The 16829-nt window shown below is 41.0% G+C and overlaps 1 protein-coding gene and 1 pseudogene across 4 annotated transcripts; one reads left to right on the top strand and one right to left on the bottom strand.

The window, feature by feature from the left end:
* Positions 1-134: 134 nt before the first annotated feature.
* Positions 135-13285, top strand: LOC144083762 (THAP domain-containing protein 6-like). Of its 4 annotated transcripts, XM_077611811.1 has the most exons (8): positions 135-330; positions 843-950; positions 7118-7310; positions 7427-7516; positions 7598-7657; positions 9313-9520; positions 10691-10844; positions 12059-13285. In XM_077611811.1, the coding sequence occupies exons 2-8, from the start codon at positions 868-870 to the stop codon at positions 12255-12257; spliced, it is 987 nt and encodes a 328-aa protein (XP_077467937.1). In that variant the 5' UTR covers positions 135-330; positions 843-867; the 3' UTR covers positions 12258-13285. The 4 variants fall into 4 exon arrangements, with proteins under 4 accessions (XP_077467937.1, XP_077467936.1, XP_077467935.1 ...); XM_077611810.1 differs by having other exon boundaries at positions 135-307; positions 7427-7657; XM_077611809.1 differs by having other exon boundaries at positions 7427-7657.
* A 1756-nt stretch (positions 13286-15041) lies between these two features.
* On the bottom strand, positions 15042-16786 carry LOC144083385 (prosaposin pseudogene; annotated as a pseudogene).
* Between the last annotated feature and the right edge of the window lie 43 nt (positions 16787-16829).

Raw genomic sequence — 16829 nt, 5'->3', positions numbered from 1 at the left:
TCGCAAGATCTTTTTTTTTCTCAATATCAATGGGCCAAGGCAGAAATCCTTCCGACCAATAAGTGGCGCGGCAGAGCTATGGTAGCTTTAAAATTCCCGTGAAGGCGACGAAGGAAAAACTAGAAGAAAAATATCACTTCCGTTGTGGCATCCGATTACGTCCAATAGTAGATCCCTCGTTGTCTACTATGGTGCAGATAAAGCCTCCATTTTGAGCCGGTCACCCCAGTTGTATTTTCGAAAAGTCAAGGTGCCCGAGTACTGTGCTGCGTTGTCTTGCAAAAATCGGCGAATATTCGAGAGCAGGGTAAATTGAATTACTTTTCACAAGTAAGATAAATATTATTTTAATTATTATGGTTCGATTTTAAGATTACTATTACTGTGTATGCCAGCTAAACCGCTCTTCCGGGATTTTCAGCATACTCCTACAATATGCGTACCTCAATTTGACAGTTAGGCACTGACATTTTAAATTATTGTTAGTGACTGATATTGTTTGTCTCCAGCATGTACAGTATATGTTCCATGAATCTGCATTTCTATGCGTTACGTTAAGGGTGATTGACCAAAAAGATCAAATCCACTGGATTGACTGGAAAGTCATTTTCCCAGTTATACGCGTTTGCTTGTAAAAATTTAAAATGAAAAACTTTTAAAACGATGTTTTGATGAAGGTATTCTGCGGGTTCAGATTGTTTAGACACACTGGAATATTTGCGCCTGTCAAACTAGGGGCGAATGACCGCTCCAAGATGGCGGCACGAATTCCCGTCAGCACTAAAGGTTTCTAGTAGATGTTCGCAATGTATATCCTTAATGTGTCTATGTTTGTTCCACAGTTTACACTGCACGATACTAAAAGCCATGATGCCTGTGTATTGTGCAGCATCTGGCTGTTATAACAAACGCAACGTCAGAACCAAGTCACTACAGATTACCTTTCACGGGTAAGAACGAAAATCATGTTAGTACATTTATATTTACATATTTCCCTTTGTATACAGATATCAACTTTACCGGAGCCGCTATTCACTCTAAACATGGCTTTGGTAAAATGCATTCTGTCACGAGCTGATTTTCTTTGCGTTTTAAAAGTTTCTCATTGACACGGGATTTAAGAGGCTATAGTTGAGACGTTTCAATGAGAAAGAAGGGTTAGACTTGACTTGACTCAACTGGACAGGTCGCATCGTATAGAACAGGGGTAGGGAGCCTATGGCTCGCGAGCTGCATGTGGCTCTTTTGATGGGTGCAAATGCCTCTCTGCTAACCTGTGAGCTAAAATATGGAAACCGCTAGTGAGAGACCTGAGTCCTGAACACACCAATAGGAGTGTTGACGCTACCCCTAGCGCCGCCTAAATCACATTTTTTTTCATTAGATCAGAGGGCGGGGACCTTTCTGACAGAGAGACAGAAACAATTCCTATTTTTAAATGTTATTCATTGAGAGCCATACTCAATTCTCATCTCATCTAATTTCCTGAACCGCTTTATCCTCACTAGGGTCGTGAGGGGTGCTGGAGCCTATCCCAGCTGATTTCCGGTGGAGGACACCCTGAATTGGTGGCTAGCCAATTACAGGGCATGAGGAGACGGACAACCATTCACGCTCACACTCGTACCTTTTAGCAATTTAAAGTGTCCAATCAGCCTACCATGCATAACTTTGAAATGCGGGAGGAAGCTGGAGTGCCCGGAGAAAACTGTCGCAGGCCCAGGGAGAACATGCAAACTCCATAGTTAGCCCGACCTGGATTTAAACCCAGGTACCCCACTGTAAGGCCGACGCGCCACTCACCCACCGGGCCGGCCTCATACTCATAATTTAAAAGTCAAAATACCGTATTTTCTCACCTATAAAAAGCACCGTTTGAAAGGGTGCAGTGTCATTTTTGGGTATACAGACGCTCCCCTACTTACGAACGCAATTGGTTCCGAGCGATTGTTCATAAGTTGAATTTGTTTGTGAGTTGATTCAGTGCTATATTTTGTATTATAATTTATGTTTAAGGCCGATATAAGTATATTGAAGGTTTATATAAGTGCATTTGTATGTTTAAGGCTTGTATAAGTAACACGCATTGGTTTGTACTGAAAAAAAACATTTAATAAAATGGAGAGAATATGTACAGTACTGTAGAGAGAGAGATTTATGTATTAGAAACTGGCCAAAAGAAGCGACCTAACGACGATTGCACAGTTTTCTTCTTTTTTTCATCATAAATGATGCGGTAGCACTGTATGGCATCATTCAATTGATTTGCAAACTTTGTGCAACGTTCAATATTTGGGCCCTGCTGCTCAATCTTTCTGTTTAGAAATGGTACTGACGGTCGAACGATTCAATGCCCGTGAAACGCTCACCACTCTCACGCGCATCAAGCTTCGTTATTATTGCCACTCGTTTCAAATGAAATGGCTTGCCTCTTCCTTGCAACTCCCTCAATAGAAGCCTTTAGCTTTTTACCAACCATATTCAATATTGGATGCATGAGATATTTAATGATACAAATGAAAAAGGTTCTTTGCACACTGGAGATACATTCACGCACTTCCGCATTGCAACGAAGAAGAAGGTAGATGCTGGGTGAGCTGAGCTCTCACAGCGCCAGGCGTCGGTATTAGCGGCGGAAAGAAGTACTACTCCAAAAAAGGCGCGAAATACAAAATTGGACTTGCGAACATTTTTGGACTTAAACGCAATTTGCAGACATGTTCGTATGTACCGTTGTTCGTAAGTTGAATGTTCGTAAGTAGGGGAGCGTCTGTATTTTGTCAATACATTGGGCACTTCTTCAGAAAAGACGCTAGCATAACACTAGGCAAGTGTATGTCATGCTAGCCGCTAGCGTACCTATGTTATGCTATCTGCTAGCGTAAGTTAGGCTAGCCGCTAGTGCGTTTTTTTTTAAAGATGGCACGAGCAAAACTAAGTTTGATAATGCTTTATTGATGTATAAGGTACACTCTGATACAAAGAGTTTGGCGTTCAACATGCTAGGCTTCACTGTCAGTCAGAGTTGTGTATTCCGGGAACTTGACTCCAGCTTTGGCGAAAGCTCGAACAGTGCTGGCCGACACTTGAGGCCAGTCATCCACACTCCATTGTAACTCGCGACATTCATCACTCCCAAGCCTTTGATTCTCCTCGCTGTTATATCGGCATCGACAATTCATTCCAAATCGTCACGTAAAACGTGCGACGCTGCCTGCCCGACCTACAATGTTGGCAATCTGTTAGCAATCCGTTAGCAGTCCGTTAGCAAAGCTGTTAAATTGTGTTCGATCCATGGCTTCAGTCCATTTTCCAAGCGTTCACACCAGTATTTTGTTGTCATTCACGCAGTGGCGGTCCGTGCATTTCCTAGTGACGCCTTCAGCAAAAACTATTTTATGGCTATAAAACCTCTACTGCAGCTACAGCTGCGACACATAAAAAATAATCAATAGATCAATGCACAAAAATTGGGTAAAATCCACTTCCTAGCAGCATTTAATGACGGTCATCGCCAATGTTCCCTCTAATTTTTCGTTGGTCTGAGCAGAAAGTCAACCTTCCTGAGCGCACTGAGTACCAGTGTGAGCGACATCATCGGTACTCGAATGATTCGCCTAAAGACGTTTCGCCGACGGACGTTTGACAGACGGGCAGGTCGCCGAATGAACGTTCGGCGGAACGTCCATTCGGCGACCTGTCCGTCTGTCAAACGTCCGTCGGCGAAACGTCTTTAGGCGAATCATCCGGTCACGACATCATCATTGCTCGCTATGGGCACACCAGTATCACACCTGCCACAAGCAGGTGCATGTCAATGTTCCCTCTAATTTTTCATGTAAAACATGCTGTAAAACACGAAAAACATAAGTGGACAGAGCTACTGCCACTGGCTGCCGCTTAAACGGCGCCATCATGGGTAAAAATAAAAATAAAAAAATAAAATTAAAAAAAATCCGATTTTTTTTTTTACTGCGCGCCATATGATTGCTGCTGCGCAGAGAAGACGAGAGTAGTGCGCAATTGCGCACGCGCGCAGCTTAGAGGGAACACTGGTCATCGCTGTCTTTTTCCCGGGAAAATTGATTAAATACAAATACTGGAGCTTTTCAGACATTACAACCTGGCCAGGGGGGTGATTTTCCCAGGAAAAGACAGCGATGAATGTCAATGGCGTACTGGCAAACATTCCCCGAAAATGGGGTAAAATCCAGCCGAAAACAGCATTTATTGATTAAATACAAATACTGGCGCTTTTTAGACATCAGAACCGGGCCCGGAGTATCATTTCCCCGGGAAAAAGACAGCGATGAACGTCGATACATCCATATACGTCCTTACGCGAAACGGCAAAAATTGCACTAAAATGGGGTAAAATCCACTCCCTAGCAGCATTTATTGATTAAATACAAGTACTGGAGCTTTTCAGACATTACAACCGGGCCAGGGGGGTGATTTCCCCGGGAAAAGACAGCGATGGTCGTCAATGGCGAAACGGCAAAAATTTCACTAAAATGGGGTAAAATCCACTTCCTAGCAGCATTTATTGATTAAATACAAATACTGGAGCTTTTTAGAAATCGGAACCGGGCCCGGAGTATCATTTCCCCGGGAAAAAGACAGCGATGATCGTCGATACGTCCATACGCGAAATGGCAAAAATTGCACTAAAATGGGGTAAAATCCACTTCCTAGCAGCATTTATTGATTAAATACAAATACTGGAGCTTTTCAGACATTACAAACAGGCCAGGCGATTTCCCCGGGAAAAGACAGCGATGGACGTCAATGGCGAAATGACAAAAATTGCACTAAAATGGAGTAAAATCCACTTCCTAGCAGCATTTATTGATTAAATACAAACACTGGAGCTTTTCAGATATCATAACCGGGCCCGGAGGTCGACTTTCCCTGGGAATTTCATACAGTTCAAATATTATTTAGGAATATAGCCATATTTTACTCCCCAAAAATCATTTTTAACTGTACACAATACCCATCCTCCTTTCTTTCTTCCTTCTTTTCTATCGCCATCGACGCTAATGCTGTAAGTCGAGTCTGTCCTGTCGTATTTCTGGCATACGTTTTTATTCGATTTAGTGCTGAAAATGTTCGTTCCCGGTTGTGACAGACTTGCTTGCTTTGGAGTTGTCCAAACTTTCTTAATGATGTCCAGCTTTTTTTTTATTGAAAAGTCCGTCTTGAAAATGGCTTTAAAGCAACACAACAATATATTTTCTTGTGCAGCTCGCTCCAGATACAGTTTGGTAGCTCTGGCTAATCCACTCTATCACTAGCCAATCATAGTTGGTGAAACGATGACTTATCCCTATGCCTGCGAGAAGGCAATGATGTATCGCTACGCCTGCGAGAAGGCATTGTGGTGTTGCCAACTCGAAATCTGATTGGTTAAAGCAACAGTCTTATCGACGCTTGTTTAATCCAGCAGAGTGTGCAGAACTGATTGTGAAGGCCTTGAGGCAGATTTCTGACCCTGGCAACAAATAATGGCTGAAATGTGATTGGTTAAATGCTTCAATATGAAAACACACATCTGGAAGCAGTGCAACCAGGGGGAAAAGCAATGAAAGGAAGCTAACAGACAATTTGGAATTATTTAATAAGTATTCATGGACAAAATATAATTAACTTCAGTCTGTGATTCAGATATTTCTTAGGCCAGCAATGAAGGCCTTGAAGGCCCTGACGGCACACCACTACATTCACATCAGGCAATTCCTCTGTGTAGCTATAAAATGCTGTCTCCTTGAGTATTGAGAGTGTTTTTGAGGGTTAAAAGCGCTGCGAGCACACGGAAGTCAAATGCCTTGCCAGTCCTCCTGGGATGTTTGGAATGCGGCGGGAGGCTATTTTTAAGGTGAACGTCCGCTGGGTTGATCGTAATAAGTAGCGTGCCGGCAAGAAATAAAACCAGTCACTCAAGCGGTCAGAGCCATACAAAAATTTAATTTAGTGCACAGAGAAGGCGCTCCGAACGATTGGGCGCATCAACTATTTTAGAGAAAATGTTATAATTTTAAGTGAGCCCTATAGGTGTGAAAATACGGTACATAAAAATATGTGCTTTTTTGAGTCACTTAAATGCTTAAAGTACAAAAAGTCTCAGAATTCTTTTAACCACATTATGCTTATGCTAATCAATCAGTGTCAATGAGACTTCATTTAATAGGGAGTCTAATGAAAAATAAAAAAGGTTATATCGGTGTTAGAGGTTACATTTTAGCTTACAGGTTAATGGAGAGACATATGCACCCATCCAAAGAGCCACACATTAAACTCTTCTGCATGCATACTCATTGATCCTCATTGCCCCCGGGCCACATACTGCCCTTTGGTTGGTTGACATGGCCTGTGTAAGGTTGATTGGAAAGGACAAAATAAATGTATAATTTCTAATTTTACCTCACACATGGACTAAACTCGCATTGCTTTTATTTTGAAGTCATTGTTTTCTTCATGTGTTTAATGATGCAAAACGGAAACTTAAGCCCTCCAAAATGCTGGATGATTCTAAAAAAAGAAAGACAGATGCTGAATGCAGGTTTTTTTTAAACAAAATATGGACCACCACGTATTTATTTACTGAAATCAGTGGTAAAGCCATGTATTTAGTTTGCGGAGAGCAGAACGCTGTGTTTAAGGATTGCAATTTGAATCGGCATTGCCAGAGTTAACATGCAGAGAAATAGAAAAAATTTAGCGATGCTGAAAGGGCTTGGAAATCGGATGCTTTGCTAGCCAGCTACAAAAGCGGCGAGGAATTTTTACCAAGCGTCACGGGTCCAGGGGTGCAGCAACCAAGACAAGTTTTGTTAAAACTTGCTAAAACTTGTAAGGCATTCTCCGAAGGGGAATTTGTCAGAGTGCTTGGTGGACTCTGCAGCACTAATATGCCCTGAAAAAAGAAGCATTTAAGCCAAAAATAATTGCCCACCCCTGATTCAGGAGATGGAATATGTCATGTTTCATGTTATCACTTAAAAAAAAATATTGAAAATTTCACAAACAACTTTCTTTTTTAATTCATTTTTATACCTACTGTTTCATATAATATACAATTGTACAAATCATCTCTACATACCTTTAATCTTTTAAGGTTTCCAAAAGAGAGGCGTATAAGGAGGCAGTGGGAAGCAGCACTCAGGAGAAAAAAATTTGTTGCCAGTGACCACTCTGTGGTCTGCAGTGCTCATTTTAAACCTGAAGACTTTGACAGGACTGGCCAAACTGTACGACTTCGAATTGGAGCTACACCGTCTATTTTCAGCATCCCTACTGATCTCACAACAGTAGGTTAATTTTATGCTGCCGTGACATTTTTTAAATTTATTGAATTCAAATGATTTTTTTTGTTACTGTTGAAATGTCTTTTTTGATCTTGAATTCAATCTTTTTGCCATTTTAGCCAGAGTCAAAACGAAGCAAGCAGATGCAAGAGCCAATCGACCTGTCTCTGCCTGTCCCTAAACTAAACACTCATGTTGCAAGTAATGAGGTTGTAAATTTCAAGATATTAATTTGTAGATTTTGCATTTGTTATTGTGATTCATCCCTGATTTTTCTCTTGTCTTTCCAGAATGATGATCCCAGGATTAGGAATGAGACAAATAATGATTACCAATACTACCACACATCTGTGAGTGCTTTGCTTTAAAGACCCTGTACAGTCAGTTTTGACTTTTTTTTTTTCAAGGTACTTGATACATATTGGAATTTACATGCTGACAATGTGAAATATACGATCTGTGTATGATACCACCGGAGGATGCCAGTGCCAAAAACATTGATCTCTGTCAAGATATTAGTATGGATGGCTGTTTTCTTGACGGCCATTGGTCAAGTTTGAAAGCGCGCTCTCTCATCTTCTGAACCGCTTTATCCTCATTAGGGTCACGGGGGTGCTGGACTCTATCCCAGCTGACTCCAGGCCAGAGGCGGGGGACACACTGAATCGGTGGCCAGTCGATTGATCGCAGGTCACAAAGAGACTGACAACCATGCACACTCACACCCATACCTGGGGGCAATTTAGAATGTCCAATCAGCCTACCTTGCATGTTTTTGGAATGTGGGAGGAAACCGGAGTACCCGGAGGAAACCCATGCAGGCCCGGGGAGAACATGCAAACTCCACACAGGTGGACCGACCTGGATTTGACCCCAGGAGCCCAGAGCTGTGAGGCCGACGCGCTAACCACTCAGCCGCCGGGCCACTCTTCTTCTTTTGTGTTCAGCAAAATGTATTCATTCATTTTCCGTACCGCCTAGCCTCACAAAGGTCGCGGGGGCTGTTGCAGCCTGTCCCAGCCAACTACAGGCACTCGCAGGGCACAAGGAGCTGGACAACCATTCATGCTCAAACTCATACACATGGGCAATTTAGAGTGTTCAACCAGCCTACCCTGCATATTTTTAGGATGTAGGAGGAAATGGGAGTGGGGCTGACGCGCTAACCACTCGGCCACCAGGCCGCCCTGTTTAGCAACATTATTTTGTTGATTGAATGTGCTTTCTTTTGATTTTTACTTTCACTTGACATGCTGAATATGTTACTGGTCATATAAGTCTTTAAGTGTTGATTACCTGCCATATGGTTTTATAAACATTTTGGTGTCGCTAGATGTCTCTGCATCAAGGCCCACACACTCGGCACTGAATTTGAAGGGAGGACAGCTAAGACACATCTCATTACCAACAAAGGGGGTCAAATTGAAGCATAGTTGCGGCAAGCGTCTTTGTTTACAACATGGCTCAACCTAATGAGCAGTTGTGACAGGTCGTTTATATTAGCCGAACCTGTCGGCAACACACTTATTATCCTGATGAAAGCCTAATGATTGTTAAGAGTTAGATATGCGTGTACAAAAAGGCGTATGTATTTTGCTGGACACACGCTAAGGACGCTAATGAGACATCCAAGCCGAAATGACCGAATTTTTAGGTTTGATTTGAAAAAATAAATATAAAAGGGCAGTTACTAAGATACGTCAAATTTCCGAATATCGCCGACGATAATCGGCCCGACCGATAATCAGTCGATCTCTAGTTCGCGAGCTTTGAGACAGAGGATCATGCAAGTCCCCATTTGCATTTGTAAATGACAGAAGTGTGGAAAAGAAATCATGTGTAAAGATCACAGCCAATCCAAGCTCACACTACAAATACATTTTCCCATTTTTGTTTTCTTAATCTGTGAGTATGGCTAGGGACTTGTGTATTTGGCATCTCTTTGTTACTACACCTACTGTGACTATAGACTTGAACATTTGTTTTCTCCTCTCTTTCCTCTTAGGATCACGCTTACACATTACCTTCTGCTGTTATCCTGAGGAAACGACTGGATGAAGCCCTTGATAGAATCGAATGCTTAGAGCGGGAGAGCAGGAAGGCAAAGGTCAGGGAAAGTATGTCCAACGAAACCGTGCGCTGTCTTATCGACGAGCTGAAGGAGAAAAAACTCATCAATGAAGAATTAAAAGACAGACTTGATCTATACTCAGGTAGATGGAAGCAAGTTAATTGCATATCTATGTTCAGCCTGGTTGTTCAAATTAATTGCATTATTAATGATTATTAACAAGAATTCTACATATTCAATTTGCGTGTCTATTTGCAATTATTTATTTGCTTATCTGTGCAGTCTGCCCTTGTTTTTTACTTTACAGTACAGTGGTACCTCGAGATACGAGCTTAATTCGTTCCGGGACTGAGCTCGTATGTCGATCTTCTCGTAACTCGAACGAACGTTTCCCATTGAAATGTATTAAAAACAAATTAATGCGTTCCAACCCTCTGTAAAAACACCAAAAACAGGATATTGGATTGGAAAAATTGTTTTATTTCTTCTAATTCGCCATCTATTCACAAAGTAACATAACTAGTGGTTTAATAGTAATAAAATGTGTTTAATAGGGCTGAGCTCACTCTCTTATCTTTAATGTAGAATGGATATCAAGTTTCAGATACATAAATCAAAAGTCAACATGGAAATGCACTTTTCTTTTGTATTTGATTGTGACCTAGCTGTATTAGAGTAGCCACCCAATGGTAAAGTGGTTATTCCGCCTACATTTGGTGCGGGCAGTCTGGGTTCGATCCTCACTCGGTGGCAGTGTGAGTGGTTGTCTGTCTTTCTGTGTGGCCTATGACTGACTGGTGACCACTCTAGGGTGTAGACTGCCTTTCGCCCAAAAACAGTTGGGTTAGGCTTCAGCCATCCCACAAACCCTTTTGAGCATAGGTGGAATGGAAGATGAATGAATGAAATGAATGTATCAAAGTGGCGTTCATGTTTACATTTTTCTTTGCTCAACATCCTCAGTATTCCCATATTTTTTGGACTAGAAGTCGGACTGAAGTATAAGTTACAGTTTTGGGAGGGCGTTTTTTTTTTAAAATATTTTTATTTTTTAAACTAGGTACCAAAAACAAACATACTTTAAAGTAACAATAATAAATTGAGAACAACTGGCTTTATAGGCATCTGTTAGCATAGGTTTTTAGATAACTTATAGCCTCAAAATAACAGGCTCTCGGGGGTCAGAAAGATTCAAAAAAATATATATATATATTTCACAAGCCCAGTTAAACTATAAAAAGTGTGAATAATAGTCTGGAAAATATGGTATTTGAAAGTGGTTACCAATGTTTTTTTTCTTGTTGAAATTTAGGACTTAACTTGGACGTCCTCGCAAAAAAAAGCCATGAATACTCAAAGGACCAGCGAGAGTTTGCACTTACACTCCACCTCCATGGTCCGAAGGTCTACCACTACCTCCGAGAGACTCTGCAGCTTCCCCTCCCACACTCAAAGACTTTGCAAAAGTAGGCATTCCACGTTTTTTAAGAAGACCAGCAGATAATGATTGATTAATTATGAGTTATTTCCCTATTTTGAAAGTCCCTCCCCACTTTATGCTCGCGACATACACACTCATCTCAGATATACTTACTATTCCCGACTCGCTTTTGTAATTGGTGCACTTCAGTTAAATTTGTTGGCGTTTTGACGCGGACTTGTTTCTTCAGCATTGCACAACAGTTTTGAATGGGGTCTAAATCAAGACTGTCGGAAGCCCATTCTAAAACTTTAATTGTAGCCTGATTTAGTGTGTCTAAGACCCACCCTTCGGGCTGATGACTTTGAAAGTAATCCTCCTACTTCATTGTCCCATTGACTCTGTGTAAAGCACCAGTTCCATTGGCTGTAAAACAGGCCCACAGCATAATACTTACACCACCGTGCTTAAAGGAAGGCATGGTGTTCTTGTGGTCAAAGGCCTCAGCTTTTCTCCTCCAAAGATATTGCTGGTCATTGTGGCCAAACAGTTCAATATTTGTTTCATCCGACCACAGAAGTTTTCTCCAGAAGGTCTTATCTTTGTCCTTGTGGTTAATAGCAAACTTTAGTCGCATGGCAGCCTCTCAGTCCATGGCGATGCATAAAACGCTTGACTGTGGACACTGGCACCTGTGTTGCAGCAGCTTCTAATTCTTGGCAGATCTGCTTTTTGGTGCATTTGGGTGGCCTCTTGACCCTCCTAACCAGTATTCCCTCAGCAGCACGTGACAGCTTGCGTTCTCTTCCTGAGTGACAAAACAGTAATAGTTTGACAAAAGTCACAAAATTATGCGATTAAAAACATTACATTACTTATTTTTGCAGCACTCAAACCGGAAGTTGTTCAGGGTCCGCAGACATCAACTTGTAGTGACATTTGGTCAGTGTGAAAAACTAGATTTTGGAATAATTTTGGAGGTTTATGTGATTCCTGCTGACAAAACTTTGATGAGAATGACTATTGTTAATATAGGGGACATAGTTTTCAATTAAAAGATTTTCAGAGGGCAGTGTCCCTTGAGATTTTTTTCAATGCAAAAATTGTGCCACAGCTCAAAAAAAGTTGTGAAACACTGTCTTCAGGATTACAAAATTTAAGATACTATTGGAGAAAATGAGTTTGCCATGGATAAGACATTCTCTGTCATCAGTATTTTCGTTTTAATATGTGCTCATTGTTTGTTTTTTTATTTTAAAGGTGGATGCAGCAACAACCCCATGACAAGAGAATTCCAGATGATTTTTCACTATGTGGAGCAATGGGACCCGGTGGTGTTGAACCAAGTGGGCCAGTCAACATTGTAGCACAGGATGATATTGTGTTTCTGTCAGCCTGTGAAAAGTCTTCCTCTGAAGTTTTTGGAGATCCAGATGAGTTTCCATACTTGCAATCATGAGCACGCCACCCGGTGGTGCAGTGATTCTTCCGCTTGACCTTGGTGTGGGCAGTCTGGGTTCGATTCCCACTCAGTGGCAGTGTGCCTGGTTCTCTGTCTTTCTGTGTGCCCTACGACTGACTGATGACCTGTCTAGGGTGTAGTCTGCCGGGTGTAGTCTGCCATTCGCCCGAAGACAGTTGGGTTAGGCTCCAGCAACCCCCACAACCCTTTTGAGGATGGGTGGTATGGAAGATGAATGAATGAATGCAATCATGAGCAACTTCAACTATTTCCCTTTCAGATTTGCCTTTTTGCCGGGTTTTCATTGCTGGGTTGGTTGTACTTTAGTTGTTAACAAAAATCTTGTGGAGTTTTTTGCGCAAACCTACTGACAGCTGCTGTATCGTCATCATGTGACCAGCCATAGCACAAATTTCCACTTAGGAATGATGGTTCTCTCATGATACCTTCTGAAGGCACAGGGACTGTTAAATTGGCCAGAGAAGTCGTGCAGTTATTTGCATTTACCTTTCCTATGGATTCCATTACATGTAGAGCCGCATCGCTGCAGAAGGACTGGCGGATCAAGAATGCTAGCAAACAGCGGCCACAGGATCTGATCCACTGCGGCAAGCAGAGAAGCCCTTGTGAGAGTAACAATATTTCTCGCTAAACATTATCAGGATATGAACCGTGTTGAAGAGCCAAGAGGCTCAAAGTACTTTGCCGAGATTCACAGTCTTCTTGGGGAAAGAGGCATCGAGAATGTATTTCTGCTGGGGAAGCTTATCAAGTACAAAAACTGTATGGTATTGACAACAACTTGTTTTGTTCCTAATGGTTTTGTCGAAAAACTGAAAATGCACCACATCTCCAAACAGTTAAAAGCCATTTTTGTGTTATACTTCAAATGATGTGTAAATCGGTGCTATTTCATTAAAATGTGATGCAGTCAGAATTGTTTTCTACTAGTGTACTGTACTATATTGGTTTGGAAATACTTTTGTATTTAAATAAATGTTTAATATACTATTTTCCCACATCAATCTGCTACATGTGTTTTTCGATTGAAAACAAGCATTGTAGCTCGGACCATAATGATGTGTCAATTTTTTGGTAATCCCAGTTAAAAGTCTAACATATATTTTTAAGGAAACTTTACGAAATACACAATGAAATGAGGCCCCAAGAGAAGGGTCTGGAAATGGGGGCGTCAGTGACACTTTGTCTTTAGCCTACCCCTAAAACGCACACACACTCATTACGTATTACCGTATTATCTCGAATAAACGCTTTATTTGTTGCTAAAAAAAATTGATGAGTGAATCAAGGGTACGGCTTATATGCACACAAATGAGACTTGACATGCATGATGAAACTGCAAGGTCACAAAGACGAAGCGCCATAACGCGAGACAATGCGGCAGATACGGTCATTTATTTCAAAATAGAGAAAAGATAAACAGATAAAATGCTTAACAATATTTATTTTGACATCTATGAATGAAATTCAAGAAGAAAAAAAACATATCGTGCATAAAACGTGAAAAAAAACTCACTTGTGGCTGCCATTGCTCGCTCAGGGCGCTAGTAGCCTTGATACATGTGTTCGTAGTTTTTAGCATGTCAGCACATCCCATTAGTTAAGGCTGATTGCAGGTCTTGCACTCGAGCATTAAAATATCAGCGTTGATACCTGCGTAATGTGTATCTCATGCTATTATTGCACCCAGAGACTTGGTGAAAACTAGACTGCTACGGACACACTTCCTGGTTGTACTGCTCACGTGACTTCCTTTTTGAATTTGTCTACATGTAGGCAACACCCTTTCGGAATGTGCAATCCAGCAGACGATCCTTTCGATTCATACAGTATCTCAGAAATACCACCTGCGATGATTATTCTTAGTTTTTCCCTTCAAAGTAACACATTTGTACTCCCTATCAAAAACAATGAATATTGTGAATCAGGGGGGATCTTATACGAGAAAATTTGTAAAATTCAACGATTTTAAGGGTACGGCTTATGCGTGGAGGTGGCTAGTATTCCAAAAAATATGATACCCAAACCTGGTTCTAATGTAATTATAAATATTTGGGAATCATGTTAGAAGACGAATTTTCTTTTAAATGTCATGTTATATATCTGTATATATATATGTGTGTGTGTATATGTATATATATATATATATATATATATATATATATATATATATATATATATATATATATATATATATATATATATATATATATATATATATATATATATATATATATATATATATATATATATAAAGCATGTTAGCCTTGGAAAAAATAAAATAACCAGGCCATTTTTAACTGCACTTGATTACTGGGATATTGTTTACAAGCATGCTGCTCCTGCTTGAAACTGCTTGACACAATTTATCATTCTGTGCTTCAATTGTGTTCCAAATTGTAACAATGTTGGATAACCATCCTAAGTGTAAGAAGGAGCAACACTGCATAGTTATTTATAAAGTTTTAACCTTTTTGGTTTTTAAAATACATTCTCAAATTTAGGACAGGATTGGGGAAAAATACCTTTCACTTCTATCCCCACAAACCAACTGAAACTGGATCACCTTATAATCTGGGGGTCATTGGAAAAAGATGGCTCTCAATTGTTGTTCCTCAATAAATCAAGATAAAATGAATGAGAGGCAACTGCCAGTATCAAACAAAATAGACTTATAACAGACCACGTAACTGACTTATTTTGACCTCGGCTATGATTATCATAATAGGAGTTAAATAATAATAATAATAAGAAAAACTATTGATTTTGATGAATGGGACCTTTAATATTAATAATGATCAGCTCAACCTCCAAATAGCCCAATGAAGGGGAACAAAAACTGCTTGAAATAGAAATTACAAGTTACAAACAGCAATAAATCCAAACAATGGAAGTAGCACTCATGAATGTCATTACAAAAAAATCACAAACATGAAATATAAAAGGTACAAAATTTGCTTTAGAATCAGATGCTGCAAAGGATTATCAAATTTCATAAACCCAGGTGAGAAACGCAGAACCTGTTGCTTTTGACGCCCTAGCTGTGTGAAATGTAAACTTAATTTCTAAATTTAATCAGGCACAACAAAGCACAACCATGTTTTCAAAATTTAAGTTTGTTAAATTAAGCCCCACCTTTGTCCCAGAGGAGGAAACAAGCCATTTTTACAAATTAGTCTGCTCGAACAATGGATTAAATTTTCTAAAACTTGTAACTAAGAAGGTATGTGTTGATCCTCTTCTATGCATGTGAGACATTTTTGCAGAATGCCAACACAGTGCAGACAGCCTTGGGGTCAGCCTGTTGTACCAGCAGCTCAATAATGGACTGGCCGTAGGTCTGGATCAGGTCCTTGCACTGGGCAGTCAGGCTAGAGGGCAAATATGTACAAACTTTTTCCACAGCTTCAATCACATTCTCCTCAGTTGTCTGATCTTCCAACATGCTTTCCAACTGCTTCATCACAAACTCACAGAGTGCACAAGTTGGAGAATCCTGAACTTGGATCTTCGGTTTGGTCAATTTTGCAGATTCCAGCTTGATGGCAGGAATAAGACTGAGAGCAGGCAAGGTTTTGCCAGCAGGTAAAATTCTGGCAGGTTGCAACTTCAACATGGGAGTGGCGTTTTTGACAGAACTACAGAAGCCAACACTGCAACAAAAATCCTCAGGATCCATGGACATGAGCTTCTGAAAAACAAGGCTGCCATATTGGCCAATATACTGCTTGCACAAGTCTGACAGACCGGGTCCCATCTGTTCACAGTTCTCTTCAAGCTTCTCTATCAGTGCATCTACAAATGAAGAGTTGGCCTTTTCCTCTGCTTGTGCATCAGTCAATAACTTGATGCAGTCTTGGCATAGAACATCACGACTTTTGACCGGAGCTGGTTTGGTGGTTTCCTGAGGATACAAGAGCCCAGGCACATTAAGCAAGAATGGTGTCATTGGCTGGGAGAGGTCAACCTGCGGTATCTCATTGGACAGTGGCTGGTCCTGAAACTTCAGTTGCGATCGACACAAGCCAATGGCTCCGCAAGCAACACCAGGATTGTGTAGTTCTTCGATCACGATTTCCATGACGATTGGGTAATAATTATCAACCATCTCCTTGCACTCTGAACTCAAACCTTGGTCAGGAATGAGTTGGCAGGCTTTCTCCATGTACCCAAGCACTTCGGTCTCGGTGGCATTGTCCTTCAAAATATGCGCGATCACCATAATCACCTCTTTACATAAGTCGCATGGCACGCCTTTCATCTGGGGTTTGCTCCAGACTTTTTGCTGGCAATGAGTCACAGCACCACACAGAGACGCAGTCCTCACGTTACGACACCAGTAAGAGGCTCCACGAGCACATTGTTCCGTATCTAGCAAAGGGGTGGCCACAGCTGAGGACACCAAAAGGAGAGTTAGAAGCAACATAACTCCGCTGTGTTCTAAGGCCTGTCTGATGTGCGGCGGTTTCATATTTTTATGTAAACAACCACAAACCCTTTCGAGCAGACGTAAAAAGTGTTGCCAGATTGGGCAGGAGAAAAATGCAC

Source organism: Stigmatopora argus, chromosome 10 (genome assembly GCF_051989625.1).
Source record: "Stigmatopora argus isolate UIUO_Sarg chromosome 10, RoL_Sarg_1.0, whole genome shotgun sequence".
Classification (NCBI taxonomy): Eukaryota; Metazoa; Chordata; class Actinopteri; order Syngnathiformes; family Syngnathidae; genus Stigmatopora; species Stigmatopora argus.
Note: the sequence above shows the minus strand (reverse complement) of the source record. Positions and strands in the feature narration are given on the sequence as shown.